General features: G+C 41.3%; 2 protein-coding genes across 5 annotated transcripts in view; one reads left to right on the top strand and one right to left on the bottom strand.

Moving 5' to 3' along the window:
* Window positions 1-1,149: 1,149 nt before the first annotated feature.
* On the top strand, window positions 1,150-11,347 carry LOC139552257 (F-box/WD repeat-containing protein 5-like). Of its 2 annotated transcripts, none has more exons than XM_071363800.1 (9): window positions 1,150-1,283; window positions 2,261-2,456; window positions 2,806-2,963; window positions 3,497-3,680; window positions 6,667-6,815; window positions 7,132-7,443; window positions 9,196-9,524; window positions 9,749-9,961; window positions 10,263-11,347. In XM_071363800.1, the coding sequence occupies exons 2-9, from the start codon at window positions 2,270-2,272 to the stop codon at window positions 10,534-10,536; spliced, it is 1,806 nt and encodes a 601-aa protein (XP_071219901.1). In that variant the 5' UTR covers window positions 1,150-1,283; window positions 2,261-2,269; the 3' UTR covers window positions 10,537-11,347. The 2 variants fall into 2 exon arrangements, with proteins under 2 accessions (XP_071219901.1, XP_071219902.1); XM_071363801.1 differs by lacking the exon at window positions 1,150-1,283 and adding an exon at window positions 1,436-1,551.
* A 1,966-nt stretch (window positions 11,348-13,313) lies between these two features.
* LOC139552259 (TNF receptor-associated factor 2-like) overlaps window positions 13,314-24,704 on the bottom strand; it is a 34,923-nt gene continuing 23,532 nt past the window's right edge. Inside the window, exons 5-12 of one of the 3 annotated variants that reach the window (XM_071363804.1) lie at window positions 24,059-24,220; window positions 23,829-23,903; window positions 23,406-23,480; window positions 21,815-22,054; window positions 21,247-21,550; window positions 20,804-20,952; window positions 20,479-20,541; window positions 13,314-13,739 (exon numbers count right to left, since the gene is read on the bottom strand). In XM_071363804.1, coding sequence (XP_071219905.1) covers window positions 13,677-13,739; window positions 20,479-20,541; window positions 20,804-20,952; window positions 21,247-21,550; window positions 21,815-22,054; window positions 23,406-23,480; window positions 23,829-23,903; window positions 24,059-24,220 — 1,131 coding nt within the window. In that variant the 3' untranslated portion in view covers window positions 13,314-13,676. Of the gene's footprint in view, window positions 13,740-20,172; window positions 20,542-20,803; window positions 20,953-21,246; window positions 21,551-21,814; window positions 22,055-23,405; window positions 23,481-23,828; window positions 23,904-24,058; window positions 24,221-24,704 lie in introns of those variants that run through there. The other 2 variants (XM_071363803.1, XM_071363802.1) reach the window with 2 other exon arrangements.

Consider the following 24,704-nt stretch of genomic DNA (forward strand, 5'->3'; position numbering starts at 1 on the left):
GCATTTTTCTTTAGCTCTTGGGACTGTACAAGCTACCTACATTTACATGTTTGTAATTTAACGGACGCTCTTATCCGAAGTGACTTAGTTAGTGCATTCATATGAAGATAGCTAGGTGGAACAACCACCGATCTCAGTCATAGTAGGTACATTTTCCTCAATAAAGTAGCTATCAGCAAAATCTGTTAACTGTGAGTGTTAGTATTTTTGGGGGGAGTATACCCTTTTTGAAGCGGTAGGGTTTCTGATGTTTTCAGAAGATAGGCAAAGAAATGAACTTTATGTCCTGAATACAAAGCATTATGTTTGGGGAAAATCCAACACAATACATCACTGAGTACCACACTTCATATTTTCAAGCATGATGGTGGCTACATCATGGTTATTATGGTTCTGGTTCTGCTTGTCATCGGCAAGGACTAGGGAGTTTTTTGGGGATAAAAATAAACAGAATAAAACAAAGCACAGACAAAATCCTAGATGAAAACCTGGTTCAGTCTGCTTTCCAACATACACTGGGATACAAATTCTCCTTTCAGCAGGACGAAAACCTAAAACACAAGGCCAAATCTACAGGAGTTGCTTACCAAGACGACATTGAATGTTCCTGAGGGGCCTAGTTACAGTTGACTTAAATTGGCTTGAAAATGGCTGTCAAGCAATGATCAACAACCAACTTCACAGAGCTTGACATTTGTTTTTAAGAATAATGTGCAAATATTGTACGATCCAGGTGTGAAAAGCTCTTAGAGACTTACCCAGAAAAACTCATAGGTGTAAACGCTGCCAAAGGTGATTCTAAAATGTATTGACTCAGGGATGTGAATAGTTATGAAAATAATATTTCTGTATTTCATTTATTTATTTATTTCAAAAACGTTACAAAAAAATACATGATTTCACTTTGTCATTATGGGGTATTGTGTGTAGATGGATGAGAAAAAAAAAATATTTAATCCATTTTGAATTCAGGCTGTAACACAACAAAACGTGGAATAAGCCAAGGGTTATGAATACTTTCTAAAGGCACTGTATGTCTCCATCCTAACAATGGGATTCGTTGTCCACAGAGTGGAAATGGCAGGCTGTCGCTCTGTATTTGATTGGGTTACCCTTCCTATGAAGTAGCGAGTGTTCTGAAATTGACTTGTTGGTTCTTTTAATGGGCGGCCAGACGTCTCGCCGGGGGCAGAAGATTGTTGTTGCATTTTTTTTTCTCGCTTCTGACTAGCTATCCTCGGCTGGCCATTTGATTTGTCTCCATACAGATTGTCAAAGGGCAGGTGGGTCACGGTTTTATATTATTGTTCGAATTTATTTATATGTGGAAATAAAACCAGAATAGTTTATATTGAAATAATGTGGTAATGGAAGGATAACGTTACAAACTGGCAAAGTAACATTTAGGAACGAATGACAGCTAGCTTGTAACGTTAGATTAGCTATTCGCTAGCTAAGTTAGCTTTGCGTAAGGTCGCTAACGTTAGCTAGCTGGTGAGGTGACCGTTTTGCATCCCGAGACGTAACGGGACCAGTAGCTAAGCTGGCTAGGTAACGTTACCTTTTATGATATGTATTATTCCTAACATATTTCGAAACAAACAGTAACGGTGTTGTCAGTGTTAATGTGACTGTTCCTTTAAGCTAGCCTATGTAGCGAGTTAGCTAACATCATCGCTGATAATTCTGAACTCGGACGATATGTAACTGAAGTACCGTGCGTGAGTTGAGAATTCTCAACTAGCCTCGCTAGCTAACTAACTAGTTACGTTGAAAATAACTGTATGTTGTTAGCAATGTAGTTAGCTACAGTATCTAGCTATCGTTTAACGTTACAGGAAGGGGGTTCTTTTACTTGCGAATGCAAGATAACGTTAGCTAGTAGCTCTTCAGGAAATGACTAATTTATAGATATAGCCCCCATTCATTGTTGTCATTATTCCATATTAATATTAATTATCAACATGACTGGTTAATAACACTTCATTGAATCAACTCATGATATCATGCAACCAGTCCAGTGAAGTGGTTGTTGGGCCTCAGTGGGAAAACATGGCATGTGGTGATCTCCTGTCAAACTCTCAACTGTCATACTTAATATAGAACGAGAGAGAGTGGGAGGTAGGGTTATTTTGTGGGGCAGGGTCTTGCACATTTAGGGTGCTGCTGTCATGCATGTGCTACAGTATAGCCTAATAACAATACTTTGACCTAAAGTATGTATCAGAAGAACACTTTTACCTGTGCTGTTCCCATGCAGGATGTCAGGATGGATGATGGCCCAGCCCTGCCAGACAGCTTGGTGCTGGAGATCTTCCTGCGTCTCCCCCATGACACTGTGCTGAGTGCTGGCCTGGCCTGCAGACAGTGGTTGGCAGTGTCCAAAGATGAGTTCCTGTGGAGGGAGCTGTTCTACAGCTACTATAGGATCCCCCGCTCTGTGCCCAGACACCCTGGTAGGTCACATAGAACACCAGGTAGTAGGGTTGGGTTAATTCCATTTTAAACCCAACCAATACAGGAAATGATGTTGATTTCAGCAAATTAATGGTTCCATCATAGGAAAGGATGGACATTTTTCAACTTATAAAGGAGGAAAGTATTGTACTGCAAAAATGAATGTGCCAGGCCAGCACACAGTGCCCTTGTCCAGCTCCTACTTGAGGTATGAATTATTACTGATAATTGTCACTGATATCTTGTGTTCTCGTGTTAACTGTTGCTTATTGTTGTGCAGTGGCTTGAAGTACTGTCGTCGCCAATTTGCATAGATGTTTGACTTCTTCCTCCTATCTCTGTCCCTAGCTTCTCTGTCATGGTACAGGGAGTTCAAGCGTCTGTTTGACTGTATCCCCTGTGTGGAGGTCCAGACTCTGAAAGAGCACCATGACCAGGTCCTCCACCTGGCCTTCTCCCATCGCGGACACCGCTTTTCCTCCTGCTCCAAAGACTGCACCGTCAAGGTCCGTCACATTATATGACTGGAGAAGACCATAGCTTTAGCCTAGGGCCAGGGATAAGCCAAATAAATATGTTGTATTCCACAACAACAGTTGCAAGGATACATTTTTGCCCCAAGGCCAATGTTAGCATAATAGCCCAAATGGATCATTGACTGCTGTTATGCAAAAACTAAAATATAGCTATATGTCAATATTACAGCACAGGAGCCATTGTGGACCTTAGTTTCAAGTTTGTAGTGCCCAAAAATGTGATGTAGGGGAAACAAATGTAATTGTTGAGATTTGCACATCGTAGCTGTAAACTTCTCAAATCATAGTTTATTGGTCGCGTACACAGTTTAGCACTTGTTATAGTGGGTGCAGCGACATGCTTGTTACTAGCTCCTAGCAGTGCAGTAAAAATGTCAAACAAGTACATTAATAATAATCAAAAACTATAAATCACGAATGTCAGGATGAATCCCGTTAACAACCCTAATATACTGCTTTTCTCATTATCTAACATCCTCCTCTCTCCTGCCTGTGCTGGTTAGCTTTGGGACACAGAGCGGCCCGATGGCACCATCACCATGGTGCACAGCTCCAGCATGCGCCAGTTCAACTGGGGCTACACCCAGTTCTCCCAGTTCAACGCTGACGACACCCTGCTACTGGTGTCTGGAGTCTACCTGGGCTCTCATCACTCCTCCTCTGGGGAGATCGCTGTCATCAGCTTGGGTAGGACACACACACACACACACACACACACACTCTCTCCTGCTGTTTCTCACTCGCTTTTGTCTCCTTCCTTGTCTCTCTTCATCTACTCGCTCTTTCTCTTGTGCTTTCATTGGTAATTTTTCTGGAATGTGCATTACAAAGCCCAATTTCCTTTGTTAAAGGCCAATGACTTAATTCAAAACGCAAGTTATCCTCTCATTAGAAATGTTTTGGGACACAAAATGCCGTTGAGTCACAATGTCGGTGTGTCATGTGTGGGACATAGATGTGTGAAGAAATGACATACGCAGGCACACTAAATGGCATACGCAGGCGCACCTTAATTTTCACCCTAACAACAAACATTTCCTCACACTGTCTTTTTACATGCAAAACAGGTCTTTAAAGTTACAAATTTGCTCTGACACACCCAAGCCAGAACATAGCTACTACAACCAGTGGAGGCTGGTGGGAGGAGCTATAGGAGGACAGGCTCATTGTAATGACATAAATGGAACGGAGTCAAACGTGGTTTCCATATGTTTGATACCGTTTAATTTATTCCATCCAGCCATTACAATGAGCCTGTCCTCTTATAGAGGAGTTGAAATGTGTTGTAGGCTAAATGTAGATGCCAAGTTTCAGTTGCAACGGGTCATTGCTGTAGCCTACAGAGAATGTCATCTTGGTTGTCAAAATTATTTGATAAAGGATTCACACACGGGTAAATTACCACTACAGGACAATAGGACAGACACAGGATTAGTAGAGTCGTGCAATGATTCTTTACACTATACTTGATTATGTCACAAACTGAAATAAGGCAAACTATTAGCATTTTTGCAATCAGGAAATGGCGGAGTGATTTCTGCATAGTGCATCTTTAATATTTGATCTGTCATACCTATGGTATACGGTCTGATATACCACGGCTGTCAGCCAATCAGCATTCATAAATATAAACTGGGTGGTTCGATTCCTGAATGCTGATTGGCTGACAGCCATGGTATATCAGACCGTATAACACGGGTATGACAAAACGTTTATTTTTTACTGCTCTAATTACGTTGATAATCCTGTTTGCACGTGCATTACTATAGATAAATCCAAAAGGAGAGTTTGAGTGATGATAGTTGGACAGAGAATGTCAATCTCTGAGCAAGAGGGGGAAAAAGAAGGGGGGGAAATCACTTGGATGAACGCTTGCTAGGCTATTTTCTGGCAGTCATATGCCAGATGTTAAGACTACAAACCATTATAAATGGCCTATTTGTTAGATTTATTTCAATAGGCATAGGCTACTGACTAAAATCTGGGTTTATAATTGCAATTCAGCTTTGCCGTGGTTTGCTGCGCTAGATGCAGGTAGCCTATAGGCCAACATCTAATTTCAGGGGAAAATCCACAACGAAACTGACATTAAATGTGGAGAATTATACATTTGCGATAGATCTGTCACCATGATCACAATGGATAACTTCCAATTTAATTAAACATTACCATTTCATAACTGCATAATAACACAAGCCTACAACAACAACAAACTGAAGTGATAGACTATTTATTAAATCCGTTTGCCTGCTCCATGTAGGCTACACAAGTGGCACAAATTGATTTGCAATGACTCCAGCATATTGTAATTTCAACATATTTATTGTATCAAATGGTAGGCTACAGTAGTCTACAATGGCATATAAATAAATAGCCTACTTGATGGCCAACAGATGCAAATGTTTCATTCTCAACATTTTAATCAATGTCATTCCCCATAACAGAAGCTCAAGAGGGAGTTCCATAACTTTCATTTCAAATTTCCACTCGCACAGCTCTCGAGACCGAAGAACTAGTGAGCACGCGTAAAACCCTTCGCTTGATACGGTTTTCCATAAGAAAAGGCGACTTTAAAATGCCGTTTACTTTAAACCATCACAGAGCGAATGTATCTAAAGCGCTCTAGTGAGCCTAAAGTCATTTAGTGCTTTGTCGCTGTTATATCAGTTCTACCGCGTTAATGTTTTCTGAAAAAAGGGTTGGAAATAGGTGTCTCCATAATGACACTCTAAATAGCCTACCTAGAAATGGTAAAAAGTTGTCACGACATGCGCGCGTGCTGCTCAGTCTCCGTGACTCTACAGCGCTTTCTCAACCAGTGATCTCAACACACCCTTCCGGCCTTCCCCACCTCGTTCACTCATTCAGTAACAGCCATCACTGCCTGATAGTCAGCAGCAGCAGGTCATAGTGAAATATAATAATGACAAATGCCATGGCGGCAGCGATGCAATTTAGAAGTAGCACAAAAACCCGAAACCCGCGAGCAGTACATTTTTACCCGCAACATCGTTTTCAAAATCGTCCTATTTGGCCGAAAAACTGCGGACATGGCATGTCTGGTACAGACCCGTATAAATTGTCTGATCGCCCTCTAGTGGCAAAAGTAAGAACTGGCCAAAAAGGCAAAGTCGGAGGAGAAGGAAGAAAAAAAACTTTCCTTGACAGAATAATTAGAGGCATACTAAGACAAAATAAGCGTGACACATTGGTGCAGGAAATTAAGAAATTGATTTAAAATGCTGAAATTAAACAATTAACTATGCTAATTAGGAAAGCTGTGTGCATCAAGAAAATGGTTGCCTGTCTCAAATAAAAGCCTGTCTCTAAGCGCCTGTTGTGTTCAGTGATTTAAGTAAATAAGTGCTGGGGCTATTAATGGAAGTTTTACGGTAGGCTATTTTTTAATATTTTTTATTATTTGTTAATGCTATATACAACGTCCTATGTACATAAGTGGACATTCTATGAAGGGGCATATTATTATTTTTTATAGTAAAACAATGACCAGTTTGGGTTGCAGTTGTAAAAACAAACATATAGTCTGTCTGGCCCGCAAATTAGTTCTTGTTTTTTCAGTATGGCCCATGCGGTGATTGAGTTTAAGTGATCATTATCCGATGTGGATAACATGGAGAACCATAACGGTGTCTTGTCCTGTCCTCCTCCACAGAGAACTACACCCTCCTGTCACGTGTGAGGAACAAGCCGTACGATGTGTTTGGCTGCTGGCTGAATGAGACCCACCTCATCTCTGGCAACCTGCACTGGATCGGAAACATGACCTCCTGCTCTGTGCTCTGGCTCAACAAAGCCTTTCAGGTCGGTTCCATACATGGTCAAAATGTTATGGTTGGTAGAGGACAACAGTTCTTGAACAATTTATATAGTGACCATTTTGACTGGATCATTGTATGACTGGTCAAACTGAGCCAAATTGTGGATGTCTCGCACAGAATTAATATGAATTAATCAGTTTCTTTGTCTGGAGATTTGGTCCATGTCAGCTCTCTCTCGCTCTCCCCTAGTCAGAGCTATCAGCCCCCTAAGTATATTTGCTTAGGTTCCTTCCAGTCTAATGACCTGTATGTATTTCACTGTGCCATGTGTGTTCATGCATGATCCTTTCTCTCCCCAGGACGTGGAGTCTGAAAATGTCAACGTGGTCAAGCGGCTCTTTAAGATCCAGAACATCAACGCCAGCACCATCCGCACCGTGATGGTGGCCCACTGCCGGCGCCACGACTCCCCAGACCTGCTGCTGGACTATGAGGCCCAGGCTCAGAGCCAGCCCCTGAGTCACCAACCCCTGCTCTTTGACCTGGGCACCACTGACAGCGAGGAGGATGAGGAGGATGACGAAGAGCGCCGGAGGGAGATGAGACTGCAGGGTCTGTCAACAGCCCACCTCCCTCAGCTCACCCCCTCTGGGCTGGAGCATGTCATACAGGTGAGCACTCCCAAAGGTTGTGTGTTACATTAGAGTAGGCCAGTATGAAAACATGGATTTCCGTGTAACAAATGGAAAGTCTACGAAATAGACTATCCGGATAGTTGAAATTACAAAAAAGTAATATAAATAAATGCTCTGGACTCTCTTGACCAATCAAAATGACACAAATGCACATGGCAGAGAACAGGCTGCTTTTCTCCGCTAGTGATAAGTCAGATTTTTGCCATGATGGAACTGATTCAGTTAAGGTTTTCCTGGTGAGTGTTTTGCATTGTCTCAGGTCTTGTGCAAACTCTGTTAGTTTTGTGTCTGTAATTGCCATTTGGAACGGGGAGAATAGCATACCGATGTCAGGGCAGACAGGGGGGCTAATGCCGCGTTCACCTGCTCGTCAGAATTTCACATTTCCTAGTTGTGATGTCGGAAATGTGACTTTGTTTCATTCATATGCTTTTTGTCAGGAACAATTCTTCAACCAATAAGATTCTAGCAAACTTGATAAGCTAGGTAACATTTCTAATAATAAAGTTAGCTTGCTTTACATTGACAATATGGTCAAACTAGCTACATTATCCATATTGATTAGGTTGTAGCAGTCAACAACAACAAAAAATTGTTGAAAAAGTCAGTGGTGAAACGTCGCAACTCGGTCCACTTATAATTCTGATTTGGAGGGTCGTTCAAGTGAAACTTCCCAGTTGGAACTAGGAATTTCCGATAACTCCGATAGCATGTGAACGTGATATAAATGCACAGCAGTAGCTCAACGCACGTTATAAAAACTACATCCAAAATGTTTTATTAAATTAAAGGCCCAGTGCAGTCAAATGTGATTTACTGTCTTTTATATACACTAAGTGTACAAAACATTAATATTGAGTTGCATCCCCTTTTGCCCTCAGAACAACCTCAATTCGTCGGTGCATGGACTTTACAAGGTGTCGAAAGTGTTCCATAGGGATGTTCGCCAATGTTGACTCCAATGCTTCCCACAGTTGTGTCAAGTTGGCTGGATGTCCTTTGGATGGTGGACCATTCTTGATACACTCAAGCTGGTGTGCCTGGCACCTACAGTACTACCATACCCCATTCAAAGGGACTTAAATCTTTTGTCTTACCCATTCAATCTCTGAATGGCACACATACACAATCCATGTCTCGTAGGTTAAAAAATTATTTTTAAGCCGTCTCCCCTCTACGCTGATTTGAAGTGGATTTAATAAGGGATCATAGCTTTCACCTGGTCAGTCTGTCACGCATGTTTTGAGGCTATAGTTTGTAAGAAATTGTAAACAAACATTGGAGTAAAACAAGCTTATATTTTTGGTTCTGATGGGTAATGACAGTTGAACTAAGCTCATGAGGCATTTATATGTTTTTATATGTTCTCTTAAAAATCAATGAGTATAATTAATTCATAAGTCCAAAAATGGATGTAGCAACTCCTGATTTCCCCATTTAATTGTTATCCAGAAATTATTTAACTTTGAGATAAAAAGTCCAATGCAGCCATTTAAGTATTTAAAATGTCATGGTATATCCTTTTAGGTAACAATGTCACAAGGATAATTACATTTGTAATAACTTTTTCATTTTGAAAATAGGCCCAAAAAATAAATATAAAAAACATGGCCACCCACTCAAGTAATCGAATACTAACATCTGTTTGGATATTCGATTAACTGCCCATCCCTAATCTTGATTTGGTATTCGCTGATCCTTTCTCCCCTCTCCCTCTGGTGCCCTCAGGGTCGTCACAGTGAGGCCCCCGAGGCGAGGGAGCTGGAGACCAAGTGGGCCCGGCTCATGGCTAGAGCCCACACCAAGGCCCCAGACCCCAACGTGCTCTCCTCGGCCCCTGGGGACGAAGAGGATAAGACCTACCTGCTCTTCACCACTGGCAGCCTTACCTACTCCCCCCACCAGATCGGCATCAAGCGGATCATGCCTGACCAGATGACCACGTCTGGGCCTGTTTTGGGGGAGGAGCGCAGTACTGACGAGTTCTTTGACTCTCTGGACCATGTGATCGACATTCACGGCCACATCATCGGCATGGGCTTGTCTCCAGACCACAGGTGAGTGAGTGTTAGTCATGAGTAGCAGTGTGAAGAGGCTGGATAACTTGGTTGCATGGCTACAGGGGCAAAGATGTGGCAGGAGGAGTGTACCTGAAACCCCTTGAATGACTGTCATAGTAACTATTTGTCTTACAAAATCACCTTGCTTTCCTCACTTTGTTTTTAATGCTGAACAAGTACACCTTGAACAAGTATGTCCATGCTGTTGTCCGTCTGTCCAGGTATCTGTATGTGAACAGTCGGGCGTGGCCGGCGGGCTGCGTGATCTCTGACCCCATGTCTCCGCCCCCCATTGCCGAGGAGATCGACCTGCACGTTATTGACCTGAAAAGCCTGCGGGAGGAGAGGCGGAGCCTGAGGGCCCACCGAGCCTTCACGCCCAACGACGAGTGCTTCTTCATCTTCCTTGACGTCAGCAGAGACTTTGTGGCCAGGTACATATGTCAAGTCTGCTCTAACATTTACAGGCAGTATGGGGTCGCTATGGTTGTGTTTTATAAAGAATTTCAGATCCCTTTTTAAAAGTTGTCTGTGTAAAGATATTGGGTGTTTGTGTCCGATACTAACAGGGAGAAATTGTGTGGATTATATGAAGAACATGTCTTACCATATGCAGATTTTCTAATTTGATAACACCATAATCCTGTTCAGAATGAGTTTTATGAAGTTGAACTGAGCACAGAAATCACCTACTTTAGTCATTCACCAGTGACTGGTCTATCGCTCTCCCCCTAGTGGTGCAGAGGACAAACACGGTTACATCTGGGACCGCCACTACAACATCTGCCTGGCGCGGCTGCAGCATGACGATGTGGTCAACTCTGTGGCCTTCAGCCCGGCCGACCAGGAGCTGCTGCTCTCCGCCAGCGACGACTCCACCATCAAGGTTTGGCGCTCGCCACGCATGGTCCGCCTGGCCCAGACGCCCGCCCGCCCCCCGCGCCCACGCAGCCTCCTCTCCTGGCTGGGCCGCAACAAGAAGACCACCTCTGTCAACGGGAAACCCTGAGACAGGCGGAAGGGGACTGGAGATAGTGGGGGGAAAGACTCATGGGTGACGCACTTTCCAGTAGTTATCTTCAGTGTGGGCAAATCACACTTTTACCTTGAACTCACTGTGTTATGGCTGCCTACACATTGTGGTACATATAACATCACTAATCACCAAGGATGTGTGAGAGCTGGGGTAAGCCAGAAGGAGATGCAACAGTCCCCTCCATAAATGTCATTATTTAAGGTCACACCTAGCAAGGTGAATTGATTCTACAGTGAATATCATACTGTACAGACAAGTTCCTCCTGGACCTTTGCAAAGTCTGGGGGGAGACATTCATTTGATATAATGATCATGTTTCCAATTATTGAATGAACTACTAGAGAAGAAACATTGGAGAGGACTTCAGGAGAGAAAATTATAGTTTGTTCACTAAAGGAAGAGGAGAGATGTGGACACTAAAATATGGTCAAAGATCACCCCATTTCTTGTCTTCGGTTTTTATGTATTTCGCTCTGTGTCAATACACGAGTAATTATATATATTCTTTCACGTTTTTTTTATGTTGGGTTGTACCACCACATCAGTGTTGTCCTCAGATCTGCAATCATGACATCTGAAATGATCTCTCATTGGAGGTAAGGTAACTACAACCTTATCCCAGCTTTCGTCATGCATAAAAACATGTTGTAAAAGTTTGTTTTTAAATGTCTTTCTGTTTTTTTGTTGTTTTTTTTCACAGGCTATTCTGCAACTTTACGCCAGCTTTGAGTGATTTTTTTTTTTAATAAATAAGAAATTCCTATCACTTTCATGATAGGTTCAATCTGTGAGTTCCTTGTCTTTAGTTATGATCAGAGCCAAACACACAAGTACTCAACCAAAGACAGATTCAACATATTAAGTTACCACAATTTCTTTAGGACAGATGCAAAATAAGTTTTATTGTCAAAAGATCCATTATATTTCAGGTAGTTTGTATTTTCTCCACAGTCAGTTATTTAGCTGTATCAGCTATAGGACTGTGGCAGTCATGAAATTTAGTCAGCTGTTTGTCATGCAAATGACTGCTGTTCTCATGGTAATGGTCTGTTAATTAAAAAACACGTTTAGCATCTCCATGAAAACAACCTGCTGCAAGCCGCTGATGCAAGCCTTTGGAACATCTACGTTTAAAAAAAAAAAGTAACAAATCCACTTAATATACCACATCACAATACATACGTTTTAGGCAGGTATAAAGAAAATGTATTTCAGAAGGACAGAATTAGTTGGCCTACTGTGTTATTTGGCTATGGGATGTAGGCTAGTTTGTTTAGCAGACAGGATATGCTAAAGTTCCATGCCATTATTTTATTGTAAGAATATAATTGAACTTAGCTGAATAAAATAAAGGATATTTTTCCCATTCCAGAGCGAGTGTGCATATGAAGTGGCTATGTTGAGTGTGAAAGTGATTACAGGTCCTACACACTTTGGCAACTTTAGTTGTGAATGATACAAAACTTGGAATGTCTTAGAAATATAACAATTCTCTATTACTGAGCTATTCAAAATTAAATACTAATTTACTATAATTGTAGGCTAACTAAGCCTGCCTGCACAATCAATGAACCAACAACATCACTTAGGCCTATATGCTCTCTCCCAGACTCATGGATAGAATGTTTGGAGCGTAGCATCGGGTAACCAGTCCATCCAGTATGCATCATAATACAGTCCACACTCAAAGGCCATTATTAGAATGTTTAATTTGAGTATCGGTTAGACAAAGTATGTACCAAAGACATCTTAAATTTGTTTTTTCAGTCACGTGTACTGTGAGATAGGCTATTACTTGTATAATGGCACCTGTGTAGGTTGGTGGAAATCCCCATCACTGAGAATGAGGGGGTCATCATTCTGTAGATGTGTGGAAATTATCCAACCATTACGTAGAATATAATAAACTACATTTCTCAATCTGACTCCAATATGTGAATACATGCAACAGGCCCTGTACATCTCTGGAGCAATCTAGTCAAGGTAGCGAGCCTTACATCACATCTCAGTATGACTATAATGAGCATGTCTAACTTGCACCATTATGCAGTTATTAAGAGATACATATAGCTAATTGTGGCTATATTGAGTCATCATGCTGGGTCTCAGTGCCTGCACATTGCAAGTATATCACCTTCTCTCACTCTTCCACTACAACGGTCTTAAGTGAGTTGCGTACTAACAACGCATGTCCAGAGTGCATAAGAAGAGATTAAGGGTATTTTTACATATAGTCCTCTTTAAATGGGGTGGCAGGTAGCCTAGTGGTTAGAGCATTGGGCCAGTAACTGACGTTGCTAGATCAAATCCCAGAGCAGACATGGTAAAAAATCTGTCATTCTGTCCCTGAACAAAGGGCAGCTAACCCACTGTTCCCGGTAGGCCGTTATTGTAATTAAGAATTTGTTCTTAACTGACTTGCCTAATTAAATAAAGTTAAAAAAAATGAATCTAACTCAGGGGTAAAAAGAAAAGCTAAAGAACTCAGTCCTTGACTTTAAACTCTTACCAGGTCACTTCACCTATTTTGTGCTCCGAGTCCTCTTTGCATTCATATTGCTATGTTAAGGGACCAACATCTTTTTCCAACATTCACTCAATGCACTCTGGGTTTTTACAAAGTGCAGGACAAGTCATTCCACCAGAACATGTTATTGGACAGCTACAGTATACCCCTTTCTGTGTTTACAAATATTGCTGCATATTGCAAATCAACTAAACTCAGCAACAACAAAAAAAGAAACATCCTCTCACTATCAACTGCGTTTATTTTCAGCAAACTTAACGTGTAAATATTTGTATGAACATAACAAGATTCAACAACTGAGACATAAACTGAACAAGTTCCACAGACATGTGATGAACAGAAATGGAATGTGTCCCTGAACAAAGGGGGGGGGGTCAAAATCAAAAGTAACAGTCAGTCTCTGATGTGGCCACCAGCCGCATTAAGTACTGCATTGCATTTCCTCCTCATGGACTGCACCAGATTTGCCAGTTCTTGCTGTGAGATGTTACCCCACTTTTCCACCAAGGCACCTGCAAGTTCCCGGACATTTCTGGGAGGAATGGCCCTAGCCCTCACCCTCCGATCCAATAGGTCCCAGACGTGCTCAATGGGATTGAGATCCAGGCTCTTCGCTGGCTTTCTTACTGCCGCCAAGAGTCGAACACATCTGTGCGTGATGGCAGTGTGTTGTTTATTTGAAAACAACATTTTGGAAGCTAATAGATTGCATTTAGTTAAAAGATTAGACATAATTGTAATCAGAAGATACTATTAACATGTAAATATGATTGTTAACAGAATGCACAGCAAAATGCAGATTAAATTAAAAGTTGTACACCCATAGAGCTAGAATTGATTTTGTACCTGATGTTGTGATTCTCACCAAATATGTTGTTGTCTTCTCACACTATTCAAACCCCACAAGTGAATATAACAGCTTATGTAGCTCTCTTTATAGATCACATATTGCAAACAAATAATCTGAACTAAAATCTTCACACATATTTTGGAATTTCTGTGCTTCCTTGACAATCGCTAACCAATATCCCAAAACAGCATGTTTTTTTCTGAGAGCCTGCACATCATCATCTTCCCTCTTGTGTGGTTCCAATGTGAGAGGTTATTTGTATTTGTATTTTTTATGGACCCCCATTAGCAGCAGCAGATACTCTTCCTGGGGTCCAGCAAAATTAAGGCAGTTTATACAATATTAAAAACATTACAATACATCCACAGATTTCACAACACACTGTGTGCCTTCAGGCCCCTACTCCACCACTACCACATATCTACAGTACTAAATCCATGTGTGTGTATAGTGCGTATCTTATCACGTGTGTGTGTGTGTTTGTGTCTGTGCCAATGTTTGTGTTGCTTCACAGTCCCCGCTGTTCCATAAGGTGTTTTTTTATCTGTTTTTTAAATCAAATTTGACTGCTTGCGTCAGTTACTTGATGTGGAATAGAGTTCCATGTAGTCACGGCTCTATGTAGTACTGTGTGCCTCCCATAGTCTGTTCTGGACTTGGGGACTGTGAAGAGACCTCTTGTGGCATGTCTTGTGGGGTATGCATGGGTGTCCGAGCTGTGTGCCAGTAGTTTAGACAGACAGCTCAGTGCATTCAACATGTCGATACCTCTCATAAATAAAAGTAGTGATGAAGTCAATCTCTCCTCTACTTTCAGCCAGGAGAGATCTACATGCATATTATTAATATTAGCTCTCTGTGTACATCCAAGGGCCAGCCGTGCTACCCGGTTAAGTGAGTATTTTGTTCCAAATACAATGCTTTTAGTTTTAGAAATATTTAGGACTAACTTATTCCTTGCCACCCATTCTGAAACTAACTGCAGCTCTTTGTTGAGTGTTGCAGTCCTTTCAGTCGCTGCAGTAGCTGACGTGTATAGTGTTGAGTCATCCGCATACAAAGACACTCTGGCTTTAGTCAAAGTCACTGAAGTCTAACAAGACAGCCCCCACACAATAATTTTCTTATCAATTTCTCTCAGCCAATCATCTGTCATTTGTAAGTGCTGTGCTTGTAGTGTCCTTCCCTATAAGCATGCTGAAATTCTGTTGTCAATTTGTTTACTGTGAAATAGCATTGTATCTGGTCAAACACAATTTTTTCCAGAAATTTACTAAGGGTTGGTAACAGGCTGATTGGTCTGCTATTTGAGCCAGTAAAGGGGGCTTTCGTGAAGAGGGCACGACAAAGCCTATTCCCCCTCAGCAGACTGAAAAGATTTGGCATGGGTCCTCAGATCTTCAAAAGGTTCTACAGCTGCAACATCGAGAGCATCCTTACAAATTGTACTGTTGGTTAGGACCTGTAAGTAAGCATTTCACTGTAAGGTCTACACATGTTGTATTCGGCGCATGTGACAAATAAACTTTGATTGGATTTACTATTCTTGGGTAGCGGAATGACTTTGGTTTCCCAACCAGGCCTGAGAGCACAAGCTCTCTGGTAGGCTTAAATTGAAGATGTGGCAAATAGGAGTGGCAATATCATCTGCTATTATCCTCAGTCATTTACTATCTACGTTGTCAGACCCCGGTGGCTTGTTATTGTTGATAGACAACAATAATTTCTTGACCTCTTCCACACTAACTTTACGGAATTCAGAAGTACAATTATTTTCTTTCATAATTTGGTCAGATATACTTGGATGTGTAGTGTCAGCGTTTGTTGCTGGCATGTCATCCCTAAGTTTGCTTATCTTGCCAATGAAAAAGTCATTAAAGTAGTTGGCAATATCAGTGGGCTTTGTGATGAATGAGCCATCTGATTCAATGAATGAAGGAGCTTCCCAAAATGCTTTTCTTCCCAAAATGTCATTTAAGGTGCCCCAACGCTTTTTACTATCATTCTTTATATAAATTATCTTTGTTTCATAGTGTAGTTTATTTTTATTTAGTTTCGTCACATGATTTCTTAATTTGCAGTACGTTTGCCAATCAGTTGGGCTGCCAGACTTAATTGCCATACCTTTTGCCTCATCCCTCTCAACCATACAATTTTTCAATTCCTCATCAATCCAAGGGGATTTAACAGTTTTTACAGTCCTTTTCTTAATGGGTGCGTGCTTATTAGTAACTGGAATAAGTAGTTTCATAAATGCGTCAAGTGGAGCGTCTGGTTGCTCCTCATTACACACCACAGCAAATATTATTTACATCATCAGCATATGAATCACCACAAAACTTATTGTATGACCTATTATACACTATATTACGCCCAGCCTTTGGAACTTTGGTTTTCCTAGATATGGCTACTATATTGTGATCACTACATCCTAATGATTTGGATAGTGCTTTAAAGCAAATATCTGCAGCATTAGTAAAGATGTGATCAATACATGTTGATGATTTAATTCCTTGGGTTCTGGCAGAGGAAACGGTGTTACAGTATTCTAGTATCAGGTGCGGGAATAATGACAAGCGAACCTGAGTGGCTTTGTGTTCATATTGCCCTAAAAAAGGGAACCGGACCGAGAAGTTCAAGTGCACAGAACTCAGACCACATCACGAGATGGTCTCAGTTCGGTTCGCTTCTGGGGCTCTTTAGAGGGGTATTAGTTCCTTTGGAGTGTGCACACTGAAAAAATGATTAAGCAAACTGCACTTAGTTCACAAAAATTGTCTGAAAGGGACCAAGTGTGAAAACATCTTGAGGTGATTCAATGGTCAAGTGGAATTTTACTGCTGGTGTGGCAGTAATAAGGTCACTGCAACAGCCCTAATCAGGTACAACAGTCATTCATTTTTTTGGAACATATTTCTCACACACACACAAAATCTTAGTCTGTCAATTTAATGGATGTGATAATTAAAGATTCATACTAGATCTACATGAACACATGCAGAAACGTAATCATAAATGCTTAACCATAAGTGCTTTAGTAAATCACACATAGATAACGAATGACCCAGAATAATGTTAAGTGAAGGCGATCTACTTGTAGCATGTGTTAATGTTTAGATCTATATTGTCTTTCTTCACTTTACACAAGAAAGAGAGCCTGTCACAAGTAAATAACATTCAGAAACAGTCCATTGTTATATTCAATACAATTGATAATATCAGGGATTGGCAACTTTGATGAGGGTGGGGCCAACAAAAAAACAGAACTAATGAGGGTCCACAGTTTCCTTGTGGCTCTGCGTACCCACATCCATACACACACCCCCCCCACCCGAACCAATTATTTTCTTTATTGGTCCACAGGCCTACAAAAGGGGACCGCGGGACACCAGTTGCCCATCCCTGGCATATATAATAGCTTGCTAAAGGGTATTTATGAGTGAGCTCACTATCTAGAAATAAGCTTGTTATTTGAGAGTAAAGATGCATTTAGTATTTGAAAAGAGAAGGAGCTTCCTCAGCTTATCACTTTATAACATAGTTATCTTATATAATTCATTTATCATATGATAATGTATATATATATATATATAATAATGTATTGAATCATATCTTTACTTTATATGCCTATGCTGTGGTGTACTTATGCACACCATACAGTAGTGTATATACAGTGCATTCGGAAAGTATTCAGACCCCTTCCCTTTTTCCACATTTTGTTTCGTTACAGCCTTATTCTAAAATTGATTAAATCCTCATTAATCTACACACAATACCCCATAATTACTTGTTTACAAAGTTATAAAAAATGAAGAACAGAAATAACTGATTTACATAAATATTCAGTCCCTTTGCTATGAGATTTGAAATTGAGCTCAGCTGCATCTTCCTTCCATTGATCATCCTTGAGATGTTTCTACAACTTGATTGGACATGATTTGGTAAGGTCCCACTGCCTGCTTGGAGTTAGCTAACATGCACCTAAAGGACTCTGACCAAGATTCTCTGGTCTGATGAAACCAACATTGAACTCTTTGGCCTGAATGCCAAGCGTCACGTCTGGAGGAAACCTGGCACTACAGCATCATGCTGCATCTGCTCTTTCAGTGGCAAGGACTGGGAGACTAGTCAGGATCGAGGAAAAGATGAACGGAGCAAAGTACAGAGAGATCCTTGATAAAAACCTGCTCCAGAGTGTTCAGGACCTCAGACTGGGGCGAAGGTTCATCTTCCAACAGGACAACGACCCTAAGCACACAGCCAAGACAACACAGGAGTGGCTTCGGGACAAGTCTCTGAATGTCCTTGAGTGGCCCAGCCAGAGCCTGGACTTGAACATCTTTGGAGAAACCTGAAATTAGTTGTTCAGCAACACTCCCCATCCAACCTGATAGAGCTTGGGAGGATCTGCACAGAATAATAGGAGAAACTCACCAAATACAGGTGTGCCAAGCTTGTAGCGTCATAACCAAGAAGACTCAAGACTGTAATCGCTGCCAAAAGGTGCTTCAACTAAGTACTGAGTAAAGGGTCTGAATACTAATGTAAATGTAATATTTAAGTTTTATTTTTAATACATTTGCAAACATTTCTAAAAAACAGTTTTTGCTTTGTCATTATGGGGTATTGTGTGTAGATTGATGAAGAAAAAAAACTATTTAAACAGTTTTAGAATAAGGCTGTAACGTAACAAAATGTGGAAAAAGACAAGGGGTCTGAATACTTTACGAATGCACTGCGTGTGAGATATGTATGTATATATTATTTAGAGGCAGTGGTTATCTAGCCGGCTAACAGCATTAGATGTTAAAAGCATATTTTGCCGGTAAGGTTACTCATTTTCTAGTGAAAAAAACTTTCGCAAACATTTTTATAAAACATTAGCAAATAACACTACTGATCTTTTAAAATCAGTGAGAAATAGGCTGAGCGAGAGGGCCAATAGAACCCCACAGTGAAGGTGTCATAATACCCATAAAACATAGCGGTCAAACAGGGAAATGGTTCCAATCATTTTCACACTATTCTTTTTTCCCATAGGGGATTTTAGACACACTTAAATTCAGGGATGTTTCGTGTAGGCTTACCCTGGCGGGACATTTTGACAGCCACATAAATCTCTGTTGGACAAGGTGACTTATCAATATATCCTGCTCTATTTACTTGCAGAAAATAAATTACTAATTGGCATCAACGTAGACATAATGCAAAACTACAAATCCCTGCAAGCTCCTGCAAGTCATCTCTAGGTGACACCTTTGCTAACAGGTATTGTGTCAATTTAAAACTTGCACTAGACAGTTCACAGAATTGTCCATTTAAAGAAATGTAGCCAATTTATTCATTACTACATTCCGCTAACATTAGTTAATCCAGACATTATTACCTTTGCCTCGATTCGGCAGTCTCGTCCAGATAATCGTGACATTTGTAGTCCTTTATGATAGCCACATTAGCAGCTAATTAGCATTGAATTTGGGGGGGGGGGGTAAATAGAGGTGAGTATATTTATAAAAGTCACCTTGTCCTAGAGAGATTTACACAGTTATCAAAACGTCACGCCAGTGTAAGCCTACATGAAACAAACCCCTTATTTTAAGTGTTTCTAAAATCTCCCATGGGAAAAAGTTATGGTGAAAAAACGATTGGAACCATTTCCCTGTTTGACTGCTAGGTTTTATGGGTATTATGACTCATACTGTGGTCCTCTATTCAAGCATTGGTTCAGTCCACCACAATTTGCATGTTTATGTAAAGGATGTTGAGACTTATTAATTCAAGGCAATGGTGTCCAATCTACCGATCTCTCTTTTCGTTACCAGTGAAGGGCGCTCCATTGTCCCATATGCGAGATCTATTTCTGACATCCACTATAAGTCTCTGTAACTATTACTTTAAACATTACAGTGTGAACTATGGTGAACAATACGTCACTCGTAGATGGCCCATATGGGGGGGCTAGACCCTCCATTGCAATCTGATTACCAATATGTTGGAAATCACCTGTAAATGCCTTATCATGCAGCTGGTGGTGCCTCCTGCACACTTGATGGTTCCACAATTTACAATATCTATATAATCCTGCAGATCTGACGAACGCTTGAGATACCGCTCTCCCTGAGAGAATTTTTGACCCACCTGAGAGAATGCAAGTTTTCATTCAAATGCTGTTAGCTGGCTAAATAGACACTGCCTAGATTATGCTTATAATTATATTATATTATTTAATAGTATTATATAATTTAATGTATTTTATGGTCATAAGTCATAATTTTGTGTGTTCTTCTGCTGTGCATTTTTGGGCCTTTAACTACCACTTCCAGTTTCTTCAGATCTTTGACTACCACTTCTAGTTTCTACAGGCCTTTGACTTCCACAGTCACTACAGGCCTGTGAGGTCTACAATGGCCTTGATGAAAATGGTGTCATCCCTAAGATAGGAGCTCTTGCCTGCCAGTTTAGCCAATGGGCAGAAGAGTGGGCAGCCACTGGCTATGTTCATCTCACTGATTGGTCGCTGGAAAGAGGTGGAGCTTACATCAGGCCGGAAGGCATCAATGATATGCTCCCTGTTATTCTGATCCAGCAGCATCAGTGTCACCTACAGGGAAGAGAACAAGGAAAGAGGACGGAGATTTAATATTTAGTTTTTTACTATAATGCATTTTGTTGTAGTTACTAATGTTAGACACAGGTAACAGACAAAATAAAGGAAACACAAACAAAGTGTCTTAATAGGGTGTTGGGCCACTACGAGCCAGAACAGCTTCAATGCACCTTGTCATAGGTTCTAGTGCCTGGAATTCTATTGGAAAGCTCATGCTTTCAATAAACTTTGTATCCCTTATTTACTCAAGTCTTACCTTCTGACTGAAGGGCCATTTGAGAAGAGCGTCACACTTGCCCCTCATCACCACGAAGAAAAGAGAAAGGTGAGTCCCTCGACCCGTTCCGTCCCCATTCAGATACAGTCTCAGACACATCTTATAGCCATATTTACTTGAGTAGAATGCTACGGGATAAGAGGAACTATATTAGAATCACAGTATGTTTATCTGTGACTTATTGAGTCACTTGTGGTAAAAATGAGTGCATGCTTGTGGAATTACATTGCCATAAATGTGCATTTCCATAGAGTATGGTATACTTATGATACACTAAAGAGCAAGGACATTAAAGGAAAGATATCATATCAGATTTTCCTAAATGAAAATAGGATTTTCAAGTCAAAGCCAGTCAACTTGTAACTGCAGGCCTTAAGGACCGGTGAATAACATAAGAATAAAATAATCAGGGCAGATCTAACCTGGTGAGAACATAGCGGGTGTTCGCCCGGCCACAGCGTCCTGGCGGCGGCGTGAGAAGTCGGCGATCTTCCAGACAAAGACACCATCAAAGGTGCAAAACTGGAGTTCTCTCAGAGTCTGGTCTGTCTCAGCCAGTTGTAGGTCCCGCATGGTGAGAGTACGCTCTAGTTGACGTACCTTGTTGCCGAGGTTCTCAATCTTGTCTTGGTCTAGACGATGTTGCCGTGAGAAGGCCTCTAAAGTGAGAGAACTCCTCTCCACTTCCCTGTTCAGTACACACACTATATTCTCCAGTGCTCTCACCTGCAGGAACACAGCACAGAGAATACAATGAAGACAAGTCCTTCATTATGTGTTACTGCATCTGCAACATCTCTGTATAGATTAGTATTCAGGCCATCTGTAAGAGTTCAATAACAAGTAGGATGCCAATCCATTTTATCATTTAACAGCTTGGTTGAAATTGTTCTGTTAAACAAGGGAAGCTTTAAAAATATATATATAAGACAACAGTAGCTTCCGTAGTATTTCCTATTCATCAAATGCATCAGACCAAATTAAGCCCACCTTGTGGTCAAGACCAAAGGTCTGTCCGGAGGCAGCGGCTCCTCCCCCATCTATGGCTGCAGTAGCTGTGGCTCCATCCTCGGGAGCGCGGTACAGGCCCAGCCCAGAGTCCTCCTGCCACTCCCCCAGCCCTGGGGCCTCTGGACGCTGAAGCCTCACCAGAGGCATTGTCGCCAGGATCAGACGCATGTGCTCCATGACACTAGTCTGCTCGTGGTCACTGTGCTTCCCATTATCAATCTGTGGTGACACAACACAAAGCGTTAAGCACATTGAGTTAACTAGTCTGTATCATACTGTTCATTGTCAATTTTAGATGCCCTTCAATATTGAGATTCAAGCTACAGTTCAATTGTAGGGGACTGCACATAAAGCTCAGAACATTTACTCTCAAACACTTGATGTCTCTTTTGAGACGTCTCTCTGTTGAGGGTGTGTCTAATACCCAAGGAAATATGTGGATACCTGCTCGTCAAACATCTCATTCCAAAATCATGGGCATTAACATGGAGTTGGTTCCTCCTTTGCTGCTATAACAGCCTCCACTCTTTTGGGAAGGCTTTCCACTAGATGTTGGAACATTGCTGCGTGGACTTGCTTCCATTCAGCCACAAGAGCATTAATGAGGTGTTGGGAGATTAGGACTGGCTTCGCAGTCGGCGTTCCAATTCATCCCAAATGTGTTCGATGGGATTGATGTCAGGGCTCTGTGCAGGCCAGTCAATTTCTTCCACACCGTCTCGACAAACCATTTCTGTGTGGACCTCGCTTTGTGAAAGCCGACATTGTCATGCTGAAACAGGAAAGGGCCTTCCGCAAACTGTTGTTGCCACGAAGTTGGAAGCACAGAATCATATAGAATGTCATTGTATGATGTAGCATTAAGATTTCCCTTCACTGGAACTAAGGGGCCTGGCCCGAACCATGAAAAACATCCCCAGACCATTATTCCTCCTCCAAAAATCTTTACAGTTGCATTCAGGCAGTAGCATTCTCTTGGCATCCGCCAAACGCAGATCCGTCCGTTGGACTGCCACAGCGGTGAAGCGTAAATAAACACTCCTGAGAACGCGTTTCCACTGCTACAAAGTCCAATGGAGGCAAGCTTAACACCAACAAACAATTATTGTGCTGATGTTGCTTCTAGAGGCAGTTTGGAACGCAGTAGGGTTAGGGTTAGGGGGAGTGTTACTAGGTTGGATACTACTTGTGCCTCAACCAAGAAGTTGCCACAAGTGTCTAATTATAGAGGTCTAACTATAAACCAAACAATCAACAGAACATTGTTCACTGTCTGCATGCCATGGAGTAGTCAAGGTGACTCAGAAAAACAAGAGGAAAGAGGGGATTTTTCTTGATCAAAACGACTACAAATTTAGCCAGATTTATTTGACTGTCAAATGAGGGCAAGTCATAGGAAAATACTGAGAAAAACAAACCAGTTTCCTCTGACAAACAGGAAACCGTAATCAAGAGCTGTCTGGGACATTACAATCAAATATATGCATTTTTCAAATATCTAAGAAGGCCATCATCATATACTGTAGATAAAACCTTATCTGAATAGATATATTTGATCTTCTATACACACCACAACCTTGCAGCCGACCTCACTGAACGGACATGCAGCCTTAGACTTGGCACAGGATCTGCTGTGATCTAGAAACTGCAGGGAGAGAAGAGAAAGAGAAAGATCAGGGTTATGGAGATTAAATTGGGGCTTAACCCTGAAAATAACCAGCATTATTTCAAATGTGAAAATAGATGACTGTTGAGACAGAATAAAATAACCTAAGTTCAAAGGGCTAACTCAAACAAAGTGCCACTACCTTCTTAGTTCTGTTATGAGAAGACTTCATAGTGAGACCTACTTCGACTAAAGAGTGATAAATGAGTCTGTTCATGCTCTGGCCTACTCCACTTGACTAGGCAACAATGTATATTTATTGAAAGCAGAAACTGTACAGCACCAAGGCTGATAAGATACGATTAAAGGACACAGTAGAGGACAGACCTTTTCCCGTGGGATCTTTTTCTTTCCACAGTCCTTGCACTGCATGGGAAACTTCTGGCAGATTTCATCATGAGCCTGTAATAGATAAGGAGTGGGAGTTGGTATGAGAATATCAGTTCATCTCAGAATCAACACATTCCATAACCATCTCATCAGAATCGGACTCTCTGGAGTACTGTATCCACTTGTACATTTGTTGGCCATTGGTGTTCTCCAAATAAGCGTCTCACCTTGATTTCCTTGAAGTTGAAGGAGACTTTGCAGTACTTGCAGTTCAATGTCCTTGCTTCACATTCTCTCTCATTATGCCTCTCTTTTTCACTGCGCAGGATAAGGACCTGGCAGGTTTCACATGGTACTCGTTCATACTCACACTTGCCCTCGTGTTGTGCCTGGGAAACAAAAACAAAGAGTTTTACCACTGACCATTTGCAGAAACGTGTAGCAGTATTAACCCAATGAGTCCCACCGTAACACCGGTGCGTTTTTGACTTTAACCCCTTTTAAACATAATGTGTTTGAGCTACAGACAGTTTGGGTTGTACCATTGGATTTCTTCTGCATCCATAGATACCAACCATTAATCTGTGGGATTAACAGGGGCTAAACGAGACCAGTGTTTTTGAGACAATGGCGGATCCTGAAGGGGCCCGGGCCAGGTCTTTTTTTTCACAGAAAACGTCTGTAGAGTCCTAATGGTTTGAGCTACAAACTACTAAAAGCTATCTATGAAAAGCTGAGACTCTCACCAACATGCAACATGTTCTGCTCTATGATGCTCACAAGCTACACAAGAGTGGTGTTGGATTCGGGTAGACTTTGAACATTGAGATATTAAAGACATGATAGATCAGACGCATAGTGTATAAGGAGTGA

Source organism: Salvelinus alpinus, chromosome 24, assembly GCF_045679555.1.
Source record: "Salvelinus alpinus chromosome 24, SLU_Salpinus.1, whole genome shotgun sequence".
Classification (NCBI taxonomy): Eukaryota; Metazoa; Chordata; class Actinopteri; order Salmoniformes; family Salmonidae; genus Salvelinus; species Salvelinus alpinus.

Bases quoted from the DNA above. Each gene is read 5' to 3' on its own strand.
- LOC139552257 (XM_071363800.1), top strand. From the start codon at position 2,270: ATGGATGATGGCCCAGCCCTGCCAGACAGCTTGGTGCTGGAGATCTTC. The intron at 2,457-2,805 runs GTAGGTCACATA...CTCTGTCCCTAG, and splicing joins CTCTGTGCCCAGACACCCTG to CTTCTCTGTCATGGTACAGG. The intron at 9,962-10,262 runs GTACATATGTCA...CTCTCCCCCTAG, and splicing joins AGCAGAGACTTTGTGGCCAG to TGGTGCAGAGGACAAACACG.